At 34.3% G+C, this 14,552-nt stretch overlaps 1 protein-coding gene across 4 annotated transcripts in view; it reads left to right on the forward strand.

The window, feature by feature from the left end:
• The window catches only part of SNTG1 (syntrophin gamma 1), a 319,642-nt gene that overhangs the window by 263,705 nt on the left and 41,385 nt on the right, over positions 1-14,552 (forward strand). For all 4 annotated transcript variants that reach the window (XM_036398513.2, XM_054518579.1, XM_054518581.1 and 1 more), the window contains 2 exons: positions 2,864-2,980; positions 7,165-7,236. In XM_036398513.2, the coding sequence (XP_036254406.1) occupies positions 2,864-2,980; positions 7,165-7,236 (189 nt within the window). The remainder of the gene's footprint in view (positions 1-2,863; positions 2,981-7,164; positions 7,237-14,552) is intronic.

Genomic DNA, 14,552 nt, shown 5'->3' on the forward strand with positions numbered 1-14,552 from the left:
TAATCCAATATTTCTGTTCATGTATATGCATGAACTATTAATTTTGTAAGTTACATGAACTATTAATTTTGTAAGTTACAATCCCTTTCAAGTAAATAAGTTTCTCTAAGTTTTTATAGGTCGAAGCTTTTTTAGAAGTCAGAACATTTCCCAGTAACTCTTTCAAAAATGTCATCTACTTTACCACAAAAGTGAAAAATTTCAACAGTTTCTCACCTTCATTTTGTATAAAATAGCAATATTTTATTTAATTTCACACGTTTAATATGTTTAGATAAACTGAGATCACTTTAGGAACTTAAAAGTTATCTATTAAAGTAGTTATCAAGTATTTGTTTAGTTTTGCCTTGTTTTCCAGAGTATGGCCTGTGCTATTTTAATCCACACATGTGAATACGCACATGCAGTCAAACAAACTTATAAATGTTCCTAATTATAATCATGCAGCCTTTGCTTGACAGTTCTTGTCTGTGTTGAATAGCAGGTATTGAGCCTGAAGGAGAAATGTTTTTCTGTTAATAAAACTTTTGGTACAGCAGGTTGTCTGGAAAATCAATCTAATTTTTCCTCATGATCTACAGAGGCAAAGGAGAAATATCTAAGGGAGCAATTGCTCTAAAATTCATGGCTACTTTAGTATCGTATCAATCAAATGTGGAATATCAATACCTCTGCACAGCATGAGTGACTGTATCCTGTTATTGTGATGAATAGTAGATGTAGAAATATGAAAGAGAAAAACACTAAGAGGGGATTACATACAATGTTACAGGGATATTTAATATCATCAGGCAAGATGATATCTTATGGTGTGTCCAATTTAAAGAAATCAAGATGAACAAATTAATTAAATTGAATTGAGATGCCTCAATTCCTAGAAATTAGAGATCATGCATTTTTTTCAGTTATAGACAGAAAATGTGCCAAACTTCTGCACATAGTAGTACAATTTGTTTGTACTTTCACGCCTCTTTTGTGTAAAACCACCTCAGTCACTGAGATCTAGAGACTGCAGTCAAGTCAGAAGGATGAGGATCTTATTTATGGATAGTATATGAAACAGCAGAAATGAGAGAAATTTGAATAAGCATTGAAGTGAAATAATTTAAAGCTTCTCTTACTTTACCAGTCAGTTGTTTGTTTGGGTTTTTTTTTTTCCTTCTGAATTGTTCTTCATCTAGGAATGAATGAGATTTCAGAGAACATGGCTTTATAGTTATTGCATAAAAAGACAGTGTTTAGCATTCGTTTTGATGGTTGAATATTGTGGTACAGATCTGTCTTCTTTTTGACTTTTATGAACTTATTTAGTCACCAAACGAGCAGATACTTCAGCACATGTTCTTCATTGAACCTGAGACTATATGACAGTTTTAGTGTTTGATATTGACAAAATAATTAAGTATCGAGGTGTCACTGTAGTAAGAGAAAAATGGACCTTCTCCCTCTCTCTGGTTATAGACCATAAAATATCCAATAAACTGTGACAGAGACTAGTAGTGTTGATTTCATACAAGAGGATTTCGAAAAAGCTAATAATTTCCAGTGTGTTATGATAAAAAAATACAACCTCCCCTGTCCCATCCCCCCCTCAAAAAAAAAAAAAAGAGAGAAAAAGAAAAGCAATAGGCACACTATTTATTTTAATTTTAATGGATATTCCATGAAGAAATGTTGCTGAAAATTCGCTGCCCAAAAGTACAGAAATAAACTAGTGTAAATTTTTTTTCCAAAGATACACAACATTTAAAATCTGAGAGGATAAAACATGCAGTTAAACATTCATTTTAGGGAAACTCATACCACTGGTGAACTTACAAACTTGTTGACTTTTTTACCTTTTTGTTAAATAATTATTACCATTTTCCTTACTCTATTATTACTGACATTTAAGCAATGTCCCATAACTTCTTTGTTAGTGTAGAGATTAGTTTCACAGAGACATTTAAAAATAGATCTATCCCATGAGCAGCACTGTATGAAATATGGGTTGAGCTATTTTCTGTAGCAGTATTTTACCCATGCACACTGGAAAATGTGTTTTATTACTAATGGCACGATTATAAATCAAATGTCCCTTGATGTGTCTACTCCCTGTTCAGTGCTTCTCCAGAAGTTAGCATAGTGGTGACTCAAGTTCTGCTCTTTAAGAATTTGATATTAAATAACTCAAAATTAACAAGATAGATAGGAAATTACAGCTGATGTTTGAGCTGGAATAAGTTCTAGCTCAAACATCTGTGTCAGAAGATCTGCTGGGTAGTGGTAAGACTCTACAGGATTCTACAACTCTGTTGTAGCTACAGATGAAGTCTGTTCAAAATAGTGACTGAAAATAGTCTGCTAATCTCCTCTTTCTAAGCAAAAAGGTTCAAAACTCCTGCACAGAGATTTTCAGGGAGTAAAAAAAAAATTTTAAAAAAATTGACATTATTTGGAAATGAAATTTGTAACGTCATATTGTTTAATGTGTGACTGTGAACTTGCATGTGGAGGCTGTATATATGTTGCTGTATAATAACAGCTGCTTGACTTAGAATTCCTGACTGGTGGCTCCCTACACTTCACTTACACTAAATTTCACTGACATGATCTGTAGCAAATATGTAGAATACACCTTTAACACCCCTAGAGTATGTGATTTAGGTTTCATGTTGTTGCTAGTACAATAAATATTTCTTCTCATGCTTTTGCATTGTCCTAACAGGCATCATTTATAAAAACTGCCAATGTATGATATTGTGTCTGGGGTTCAAGGTTTGCAGTTATGTTAAATTTAACAGACATCAGTTTATGCACGTGAAATACTTGCAACAAAAGAAAATTTCTGAGAAATTGTCAACACTATTGATTTTTTTGTCAGATAGTCTACATGGGCTGGACGGAAGAACGGGAACAAGACTCCCTTCAGGACCGAATGTACACACCAAAGTTTCTAGCGCTGAGGGGATCTTCCCTGTATAAATTTATAGCACCTCCAGTAAGTATGTTCCTTATGCTTAGTGGGAATAAATGTTATTAAATAAAATAATGTCATATAATATGTACATGTCTTTCACAATGAGAGACCACTCATTGGGCTAGCAGGACTGTAACTAACAGCAGAGTTCCAGGGTGTGTGGTAGAAAAGTGATGGAAAACAGCTCTTCATCAGATGATTGGATATCTAGCAAGAACTTATTTTCCCACACTTAAATGAACACTTAAAAAAATAAAAGAGAAATCTGCTCATGTTAAAAGGGAGCTTTTAATTTTCTTTTGGCAGACAGAACAGGCCCAAAGCAACATGGTTAGATTTAAACTAAACAATCATTCTAGGGAAACTGCTGAGATTTGGGGAAATATCAAAGCTTTTTACATGCTGTAGAGATGGCAATATGTCTCTATTTAGATTCCATCCTGAATGTAAGTTTTTGCTGCTTGAGAGCACCAAAAGGAAGGTAGGGAATCAAATGAAATTGGCTTAAGTTAAAATATTAACTGGAATCTCACTGGGAACACCAGGCAAAATTTTAGTGCTCATCTGATACTCAGCAATTTACTTTCACTGTCTTATGGTACATCTAAGATGCAGTAAAGATCCTCTAGCTAACTTTTAAGCCAGTTGCTAAGGAGACAGTAGCAGTCCCATCCATGCCTGCAGCAGGAAGAGTCATGTGGATTAATTTTTCCTGTTTATGGGGTGACCTTTCTGACTGCTGCTAAACCCTGTGTTTGTCGGGCTGTAGCTCCTTCCTGCCTGAAACAGAATCATAAAATAGTTTGGGTTGAAATGGAGCTTTAAAGGTCATCTAGTCCAACCTCCTTACAGCAAGCAGGGACACCTTCAACTGGGGCAGGTTGCTCAGAGCCTGTCTAACCTGGTCTTGAATGCTTTCAGAGATGGGGCATCTACCACCTCTTGGGGCAATACCTTCCTGAGGTAGTTCAAAGTCATCTTGCAAATCTTTAGATTGATCATCAGTAACTATTGGTGTTCGTTTAGCAAAAGGTTTAAAAGCATGTGAAAGACATGGGGAATGGAAGTAAGCATGAACTGAAAACATCATATGTTCAATGTTTGTAGTCTGGTTCTTGGGTGTGGGATTTTGGCTCTCTCAGGTCTATTAATTAATTTCTCAGGGTCCAATTAAAATGTCAGATTATGATAACAAGTACCTTAATTCAAAAACATCTCTCCTGTCTTTGCCAGAACTACTTCAGCTGCTTGTCAAGTAAAACCAACTCCATTCTGGGTACTAGATCGAATCAGAAACAATGATGAGAAATCTTGTTCAATACAAAAGAGGAAGATTATTCTTTTCTAAGAACTATGGAAGAGACCACAAACCTCTTTACTAAAGAATCATAAATTTATAGGGGTGATATTACTTGTAGGGGGTAAATGTCCGATGAGGGGTGATTAATGGGTGTGAAAGGAACATGTTCATATGAAGAACCTGAACAATGGTGACATGAGTAAGGAAAATCTTGGCAAGCTGCTATTGTATAAGACAAGAAATCCATCCTCAAGTTTTTATAGCTCTTGTTTCAGCTCAGCTGCAAGCACAAAATGAATTTGTACTGCCAGATTCTGATTCCTTGTCTAAAATAGAAAAACTGTTCAAATGCAGAGAAAAATATTTTCTCTTCATGGAGTAGGAGGGAAGCAGAATGATAAGCATGCTTTTTTTAGGACAGAGGAAGAGCTCCTACAGAGCTGCCTTAAAGACATAGAATCATAGAATATTTATATTAGAAAGGACCTTAAAGTTCAACCAGTTCCAACATGTAATGTATACAATAATTGCAAACTTCCAAAATCCTATTTTCTATATGCAAACTTTTACATATACAGTTAAGCTTGCTATTCTGAAAGTTTGTCTCTTCCAGGGATTAGAAAATATTATGAACTAAGTTTAATGACAGTTTCAGAGCTTCTTTTTAGGAGATATATAAAGTGTAGTTAAAATTAAAACTGCTTTAGTTATATGTGCAGTATAAACTGCTTGGACAAAGTTGTTTTCTGAAAAGAGATGTCCTGTAAACTTTCTTAACCAGAAAATCAAACAAGAGTATTTCCCCAGTCTCTGCCAAATTCTAACACATGAGGGAAGCATGTGTTTAAATAATGTCTATCAACAGCCTCCCCTGCCTCTTTTTTTATTTTTTTTTTTTTAGTACTTCTACTTCCCATGCTCAGATAAAAGAGCAATTCTAGAGTTTCTTATTTTCATTTTGAAAATTTTAAAGAATATTATTTCTTTACTATTATTTTTTCTATTATTTCCTGGCACATTTCCTTCTTTAGAATTATTGTGTCAACTCTGGTGGTTTTCAATTTCTTCCAATTTATAACTGGAAATTTACTTGAGAAAGAGCCACTAACATCCTTTCTTTTGCTACTCAATATTTTAAATTAAAACATTAAAAGTGAATGTTGCAGCAATTTCTATGGGTGTCTTAATTCTAGAATTGCTTTTGTTTTTGCACATATCTTTGTACAGAAAGAGTTTTGTTTTGATCTGAAAAGAAGTCCCTTTACAGTTACAAACAAAATCAGGAAACCAGGGGAGAAGAGGGAGCTCTTATATTCCGTCCCAAAATATGGAGCCTATGGTAAATTTTTAAACATGACTCCAAATGACTTTGTGCTTCAGGAGCAATAATAATGACTTTTCCTCGTGGAACAATAGAACTTCATCTGGTATGACTGGGTGTTGTGGGCTCAGTGGGACTGTAGCAAGGCTCCTCTCCCTCTTTTTCTGTTCATGGTGAGAAATTTATCTTTTTGTCCATAGGAAAAAGAGTCGCTTTGTGGTTTAATACCCACAGTTCAATAAGATAGGGAAGACTACATTTGACAATGACTGTAAATGAAAATTCTAATAGAAGAGGAACTATAACACTGTGTTTTTGAAGTTTCATTCCTGCCTGTGATTTCCTTAAAGGACCTTCCATTACAGCAATGTTTATAACTAAAAATTAGTTAGATGTAGAATTTTCTCATACAGCATCAAAATAATTTTGATCTATTAATGATTACTTTCTCTTTAAATAAGAGATAAATAAATCTCATATAATATTTGTTCCTTGGGCTCTAGAAACTATTAATTTTTTTTTAAACTTTCAAAAACTTTATCCTGAATCTGGTAGAAGCAGTAATGTATGTTTTCATCAACTTCTTCATTGTGTCTAACAAATTTAATGATACAGCTGTCTTCCTTTGGATATGGGCCACTATCCAAAGTGTCTTACCATTAAGTTGATTATTCTTTCATTTAGAACCTCAATTTGATTCTATTTTCTGCTTTCTTCTTTATTTTGAGATTTTTAATATTTTCCTGTTTTCTGCTTGCATTTTCCTTGGAAACTTTATATACTGTTCTGATATTGCCTTAACTCTTCCCTTACTGAATATATTAATCTATCCCTTTCTTTCTCATTTAAGTCTTAACACTGACCCTTCCATGATTTAATTTAATTCTTTTATATAAGCATTTTTCTGTGTAAAACTGTTGCTTAAAATGGACACAGTTAAAAACAGTTGTGAAATCCCAAAACAAAGAGGGAAAAAAGAGACTATTCTTCAAATCTTAGTTTGTTAGAATTTAGGAGTAGATTGATCTTGGTAAGAAAAACAGAAAAATTAATATCTGCCTGTGTTGTTTCATGCTTGGTTTTTTCCCCTCTGGATCTCAAGGGATGTGGGGTAAGTGTGTGGGACATTGCAAGGTTGGAGGCTGGTTTTATGGATCTGCAAACTTTGTGGGTGATTGGGAGCAAATAGTGGCACGCAGTTACAAGGAGGAAAGTGGTGAGAAGCATGTTTTCTAATGGGCAGGGCCCTGGCTCTGTGAGATGGAAATTCAAGGGCTGCATCCTCTCAGGATCTCACTGCAAACCCTGCAAGTTCCCAGGGGAAGTATCTTCATTTTGCATAGAGCAGGCTGCATGCAGAGGATCTGCATTGTAAGGACAGGGAGGACATCTCCTAGATGGAAGAGTCTGGTCCCTGCTAGTTGTTGCTTTGAGGCAGTGCTTGGTCTTTCTGAATATATTTTAATCAATGTAAATAATTTAGGGATTTTTTCTTTTTTTATTAGTAAACCTAATTCTTAAAAACTGACAAAAATAACTTAATTTCTTTTTATGTTTATTTTGTGTTTTGTTTGTTTTTTAAAGGTCACAACCTGGGATTGGACACGAGCTGAGAAAACATTTTCAGTTTATGAGATAATGTGCAAAATTCTCAAGGTATGATAAGAAAGTATAAAACAAATTGCCACTTTGACAGACAAGAGCATAATACTAACTACCCTGCAGAAAGAGATCTATTTTTTTTTCCCTTTAAAGTCAAATATCAGAAGTTCTGCTGTCAGTAGGTACAAAATTGAAGTAGAAGGCATGGAAAAATTGGAAATAAACTGATTTTGACCAGGAAACGACCTTATTTCTCCATAATGCTGTATGGAGTTTACAGCTTCACTTTAATGTCACATTTAACTAGTGTAATACTAACTTTTCTAACTGAGGACCTAAAGAAGCAGTGATCACTTTGGTTGTTTTCAAATATGTTGATGGAATTAGTAGCAGCTGCAATGTATGATTTCACTAGGACTTGATAGCAGAGCCTTTAAAATATGCAATACCCTTCTGAAAACTTTTGTCTTATTTTTTCCATTTTCTTCAGTCTGTCTGAAGTGTAATAAAAGAGAAGAGATAGTGATACATGTTTAGAAAGCTAAAATTATGAGTAGCAAGTGAAATAAGACCATTATTGTACATTGTTTCAAATTTTTTAATTGTGAATTCAATCAGAATTATTTTATCTGCTCTTTTCTCTATTTTAAAAACAGTGAAAAACAGATGCTCAAAATTTCACAAATGAGAAGGAAAAGAGATGCCTTTTTCTATTAATGTGAAGTGCTTTCTGATTTATGTTGGTCTTGGGGTTTTTTTGGTCCAAATTACATAAGAGGTAATTTTAACATTTCTATCATTTTATCTAGGCAGAGGCAAACTAGAATCAACAAAAATAAAAATACCATACTTTTTAAAAGTGCTTTCCACTGGGAAGGCCTTTTACTGACATAAATGGTACATTTCTTAGGTTTGTAGGTCACATAGGTGCACTATATTTTCCTTAGGGAGACAGATTAAGGTTGCAATGGCTCAATAAAATTGGAAAATTTTTACACTTGAGACTTAAAAAAAAAACAACATGAAAAAACAAAAACAAACAAACAAAAAAACCACAAAACCAAAAAAACAAAGAAACTCCACCAAGTTTATAGTCTGAAAAAAATCTTTGCTAGCAATCTGAACAGACAAGTGCTGTGTTCACTGTAAGGTCTGGAGTCTTCATCAAGGAGTAGAACCTCCCAAACACAAAACATCCCATCCCTGTGGGATGTCCTTCAATTACCAAGTGTCTGCAAATATTGGCTCCTTAGCACTGCTCGTGTAGGGAGAGGAGTAACAGGACCAGTTGTTCATTCGGTGAAGGCATTGCACTGAGAGTGTAAGTGAGCAAAGCTCTAAGAACACGTCAGGTTTTGAAAGAGTTGAAAAATGCCACTTCTTACATGCACTTTTTTCCTCTTTCCCTTTGGTAACCTCTGATTCCTTCAGGCCTTGGACTTAATGCAATAAGCATCTAGGTAGCTCTTCTTCATCAGAGAACTAAGTGCTTTGGAGCCAGGATGATGCCTCCTTATGATTTATCCAAAGATTTATGCTCTTTGAATAGAAATTTATGGAATGTGTGCCATATAATTTTCTGTAATTTAAAGGTCTTTCTTCCTTTCTTTTAGCCATTTGCCTTTTTTAATGGTCTTCTTAATTTACTTTAAATTTTTGCTGTTTTTCTGTTCCCCTCTTTGTTCTGTGTCTCCTAGTCTTGTATATCAATACATTGGTTTTTTGGTTTATTTTCATTTCTCAGCCATGTAGCAGAAGTTATTACAGCCAAGGAGGCAATCCACAAAGCAGTAAAACCTAAAACAGTGCCTTTCTGGCACTGCTGTGTGGAAGCACAGAAAAGAGTGCAAATATGCTGGATTTTTTTTATCATCCAGCCATCCAAACTGTCTGGGAAGAGGTCTAGATTTTCCAGCCTTGGTGTATATTAACAGAGAGGCAATTCCAGGATAAGTAATATAAGAATGTAATTTATGTGTTTCTTTATCACTTTATTCATTGTCAGTTATTTGTGTATTTTCTGTAAATAACTGGTCAGGCTTATCAAACGCTGAAATGTTTTAAGCAGGTTCTGTAGCTGACAAAAACCTGTAAATAATAAAAAATGGAAGTGGGAAAATCATTGCAACAGAATTGCAGCTTCTGACATTGGAGCATTAATCTTCACCATATTCTAGTTTTCTACGGCAGTTGCTATAGAACTTAACTATGGTTTCACTAAATATAAAAGCAAATAAAACCAAGAAAAACAGCTTCCCATTACACTACTACATTGAACATCTGTAGAAACTCAAGGTTTTGTTCAGCTTTTATGCCAGCCTCTTAAAAGTCTCCATTTAAGCAATGAGTAGTTTTTAGACCCATTTGAACAAGCCCCATGGATATTACTGAATCAGAGACCACATAAAAAAAAAAAAAAAAGGTTACTCTGGTGTTTTGTGATCACCTTCAAACTTCTTCCCTTTTACAGTACCTCAAATGCTACTTTTGTTATAAATCTATCAGACTTGGAAAATGACACAGGTTTTCTGGCTAATATTCACTTCAAGTAGGACTTGCAAATAGGCTGTGCTAACCTCTGTATGAGTTAGCTCAGGAGTGAGAAGTAGTGCTTTAGAATTAAGTGTTACCACATCATTTACCAAGCAAAGTGTATCTGTATTGCATGGCCTGCTTGCTTTTGAATGAGGTATTTAAAAAAAAATAAGTCCATATTCAGACTTACATTCATTAGGATCCAGTGTCACCGAAGGTAGCTCATATTTTCTCTGGTATATACTGGCAATTTCAATAACTGTCCCTCATGCCACAAGGACAGGACTTTACTTAATATGTTTTTAAATATCTTTTCTCCATTTTCCACTCCTTAATTGTGACTAAAATTCTGATGAACTTCACAAGGACAGTCTGGATTAGAGAGACTTACTACCCTAAGTTTGTCTTTTTAAATAGAATTGTAATTTTCCTCAGTTTGAGACTTCTTTAAGTCTCTTCATGACAGAAGCACTACAGTGGAGAATATGAGCTCCCAGATCCTACTGAATGCATATTTTAGTGTTTCAGGATGAGAGAATAATTCCTCTTCTGGTAACAGTAGAAATATTCAAACAGTAATCAAATATTAATGTCTACACAATACTTTGTCTACTACAAAGTATTTAACTGATTTAATTTTCAGGAAGAGTATATGGTCCAAAAATGTTAAGTAAAACCCAAAACTTGGCTGCCACCATATTTTCTTTATATTTACTTGCATGTGTTTGGTGTTCTTTCTCCTCTAGTATGCATTCCAAAGGCTCTGATTTCTTTCACAAACAATAAAGAAGACTGGGATGCCATTTTAAATTGTCACAGTTGCCTCAGTGTCAAGCAGCTAAAAGGCAGGATGTTCTGCACCTTTTTCGGAGATGTCAGAGATTATTATGTGATTTATAGCTAGCAGATTCATATTTATAATGCTCATCAAATAAATCACCATTTTGTTGTAACTGTATATTTTTTTCTTTTATTTTCTGGATCAGATTACAAAGAAAAGGAGGTAGAAGCAAGGCATTAAGTCTCTATTCTAATTTGATTAGGACCTTCTAAATGACCAGGATGGCCCTTAAAATTTAAAGCTTAAAAATACACTTTAAAAACCAGTCTTTTCACTGTGTGAAAAACAGCTTTGTTGAAAGAATTTTAGCAGAATGTCATTGATCCCCTAATTTAGTATTTACAATTCTATACAGTAGAAAAATAGAAAAAACCCCAAAATCTCATAACCACTTTCATACACTACCATAACAATAACATAAAATAAAAAAGATTCTGTTTAAAGTTTACAAGCTACCAGATAAAAATACATATCACATAAATATGAAACTCTTAATTGTCAAGGTTTTGGGGATGAAATAATAATTATTCTCATGAGACCTAAATAAAGTTGGCTGAGTACAAAAATCACATTTTAATTTAATTGGTTTAAATTATTAATTGTGAGATAATGGCAAACAGCAGTGGCTATGTTTGATATAAAAGGATCATTTATGGAGATGCAAATAACTTAAGACCTGGGGGGGTAAATGCATAAATTGGTAAGCATATGAAATAATTTATTAAAAATACAATAGATCTGTTTATTAAGTGGTAGAAGCAGGGAGAAAACAAGGCACTGAAGAACTCTTTAACCCTAAAAATAAGCAGGTAAAAAGAAAGTGAGCGGAAATCAAAGTCAGGCAAGTTAAAATGGCGAAGCAGGTAAGAACTGTAAAAGCTGTGCTGATTAGTCAGTGAAAGAAGTTGAAACCATTTAAACCATTTGAACCAGTAGCACACCATTTGAACCAGCAAGAAGTTGATAGCATTTAACCACTCTTTTATTTTTAATGACAAGTTTATTCAGACTAATGCTAATGGGACAGTGACACCAGCATGTGGATGAAAATCTGTGATCTGTGTTAAGAAATTTGTCAGGCAAGATAATTTATGATACCACTTTTGACATTAAAATGTGTCTATGAGTCATTTTCAATAGAACTGCTGGAAGAACTTGCTATCAATAAATATTTCTAATTAATTCTCCCAGAATAAATTGTTTTACCTTATCCTTTATTTTGGGGAGTAAAGCCCCATTAACAGCCAACTAAGTTTAATGTTGCAATTGAATAATATTCAATATTCCAGAAAAGCAGGTAATTCTATCACTAACTTCAGAAAGGCAGGGACCCTTATCAAGTTCAGTATTTCAAATCTGATTTAACTGTATATGTCTTTTTGGTACCACTTGATACACAGTTTAAGCACGTGTGTTTTGACAGTGTGTACATGTGTAAGTGTGTATAATTTAACAAGATTTAAGTACTTTAGATAAATTTGTAAATAATTTAAATATTCAAACATTTTTTCCGTATAGGGGCAGAAAAAGTTTTGTTATGTGATTCAGGTAAATTATGAAGAATAACATAAGAAATTGCATTCTCTGCCCTTTTTGCTTCAGTTACTTATGTTCTTCAGCTCATCCAAACATCTCCTTGTAATTGTGAGAAAATGCTTTCTATAGTTTAGTCACCTGCCTCTTATCTTCAGTGGCATGCAAAAATATTTGGAGATTCACAGTTAGATCATGCTTTATTCAGCATAAAACAGGAAACATATTCAAGTGTCAGATCAGCTCTGAAACGAAATGTGAGGATAACTGTGGAAGGCAGTCTGTGCTGGCAACATGTCAGGGTAGTGAATCATTGGTGTTTACACTTAGTACCATTCACATCAGTGCAGCTATAATTTTCTTGCTATATTAATCAGGACCAACTTGGTGTCTCAGAAGACTTGTGATTCCTTCCTTATTTTAGCTGTTAGTATGTGTAAAATCCTCAAGCGTAGTTATGTTAATTTTTCCTACTTAAATTAATTATGCTGTCCATTTCCAGTAAGCCAAGTATGGGAAAAGGATAATATAAAAATGATGGGAAACTGCTGACAATGTTTTTGTATTCAGGTAAGTTTTAAAAATAATGCCAATAGACACATAAACATATAAAGTGCAGGTAGAGAACATTTTTTGAGGTCTGTCATTCACACGGTTTGCTCAATGGTGAGCCTTGTATCCTGATGTGATTCCACTAAAAGACTGCCAACACTAAAGAGGCAGAAGTAATGCATGCCTTTTATGAATAAGTTAATGCTGCATCCGAGGAATATTAGATTTTCAGCTGGGGTTTAGCCAGGTTCTTGGAAAGAATACTAACTGTTGAGTATTTCAGTTGAAAACAATTGAAGTAATTTTCAGTCTTTGGTTTGCCTTCTGTCCTACATTTAAGACTATATGATGTTTCCACATAAAAGAGGATCTATTTCCACTCTAAATAGAATCACAGTTGTCTTCTAAGATAAGGAAAATAGTAATAGTCAGAAATATCTCCATGTCCACTGGCATCAAGGCTAACACTGAGTTGGCTTCAGTTTGGCCATAGGGAAAAATTTCTGTATTGAAATAGAGCTCCTGATGAGGCCACTGAATTTCCACCACTGGATCCTTTTAAGTGTAAGCTGGTGTGTAGCTGCTCCTATCATGCACAGAGACAGGCACTAGATGACTGCACCTCGGGTGAGATCATATACGTCTTCTGTGATTCTGTGTGTGATTTCAGTTCGTTTCTCCTCAACATCTACATAGTTATACAAGCCCTAATCCATGTTAATCTGGATAAATTTACTGAGCCCTATGTGTAAAAGATGTTGATGTTGCTGTAACTCTGCAGCACCATGTAGGAGACTTTTCTGAAAGCAAAGAAACAGTGTTATTAGCTGCATCACAACTACCACTGTACAAAGACTTATTCATTTTTGTTTGGTTCAGAGAGAAAGGACAAACAATATTTGAAATGTAAACTTATTAAATAAGGCTTTTCATGTTTCCCGTTAACTTTAGAGAGGTTCCTCATTTTTTATTAATTCCCCCCCTCTCTGCCTTTTTCTGACATTTCTTATGCAATATTAATATAAACTGTCACCTTTTGGGTGAAAAATAAATGACTTGCGTTGTGCTGGGGCTGCCAATCTCAGAGTCTGATCCTTCGTCCTAGAAGAAATAACAAGATAAACACACAGAGGGAAAAAAAAGAATAAACAGATGGAGAAAATAAACTTTTAAATGACTTCTGCAACCTCTCAGTTTCAGAAATTGCTTTTTGTTGCCTGTCTAGTTATGAGACTGACAGTGCTGCTGCAACATCCTTGAAAAGCAAAGCCAAATTAACTTTTAGCATAAGGCAAAGGGAATGTTGAAAAAGAGCAGAAATGAGGTGGGAAATATAAATACTGTGTAAGGATACTTGGGAAAGACAAGTGCATGTCTTAAATCCAAGATACTTGAGATTTATCTGCAGCTTGAGAAGTTTCCCTCCATTGACTTAGTCTAATCAGAGCATTTCTAAAGATTGGAGTGATTCAGTATTGTATTAGCTAATATACTCTGACCCATCAATTTTAGTAGATTTTTATGAAACATTTTTCTCTTATTTATCAATTTTCTCTTCTTTCATGGTCATGAACTTTAATTATTTGAGTTTTTTCCTATCTTTATTTCTGACTATTGCAATATTTAAATTTTGCTTGAGATGCTGCAATCTTATTGCACAAAGAATTTGTGACTCTAGGCATTCATGCAGCAGTGATAATTTTGTATTTTTCACTGAAATTGTGTCCCAATCCTTATATGAAATAAAGTGTTCCTGTCTCAGGGGCAACTATTTAAAACTTCATTTGGTGCATTCTCTTCTCAGTGGAGGTCTAAATGTTGATTACTCTCAACAGCTAGAGCCAGCAGTGAAACCAGAAATATTAATTCCTTTACAAATCTTTATCTTGTTGTTTTATGATAGGACCTT

This window comes from Molothrus ater, chromosome 1 (genome assembly GCF_012460135.2).
Source record: "Molothrus ater isolate BHLD 08-10-18 breed brown headed cowbird chromosome 1, BPBGC_Mater_1.1, whole genome shotgun sequence".
Taxonomy (NCBI): domain Eukaryota; kingdom Metazoa; phylum Chordata; class Aves; order Passeriformes; family Icteridae; genus Molothrus; species Molothrus ater.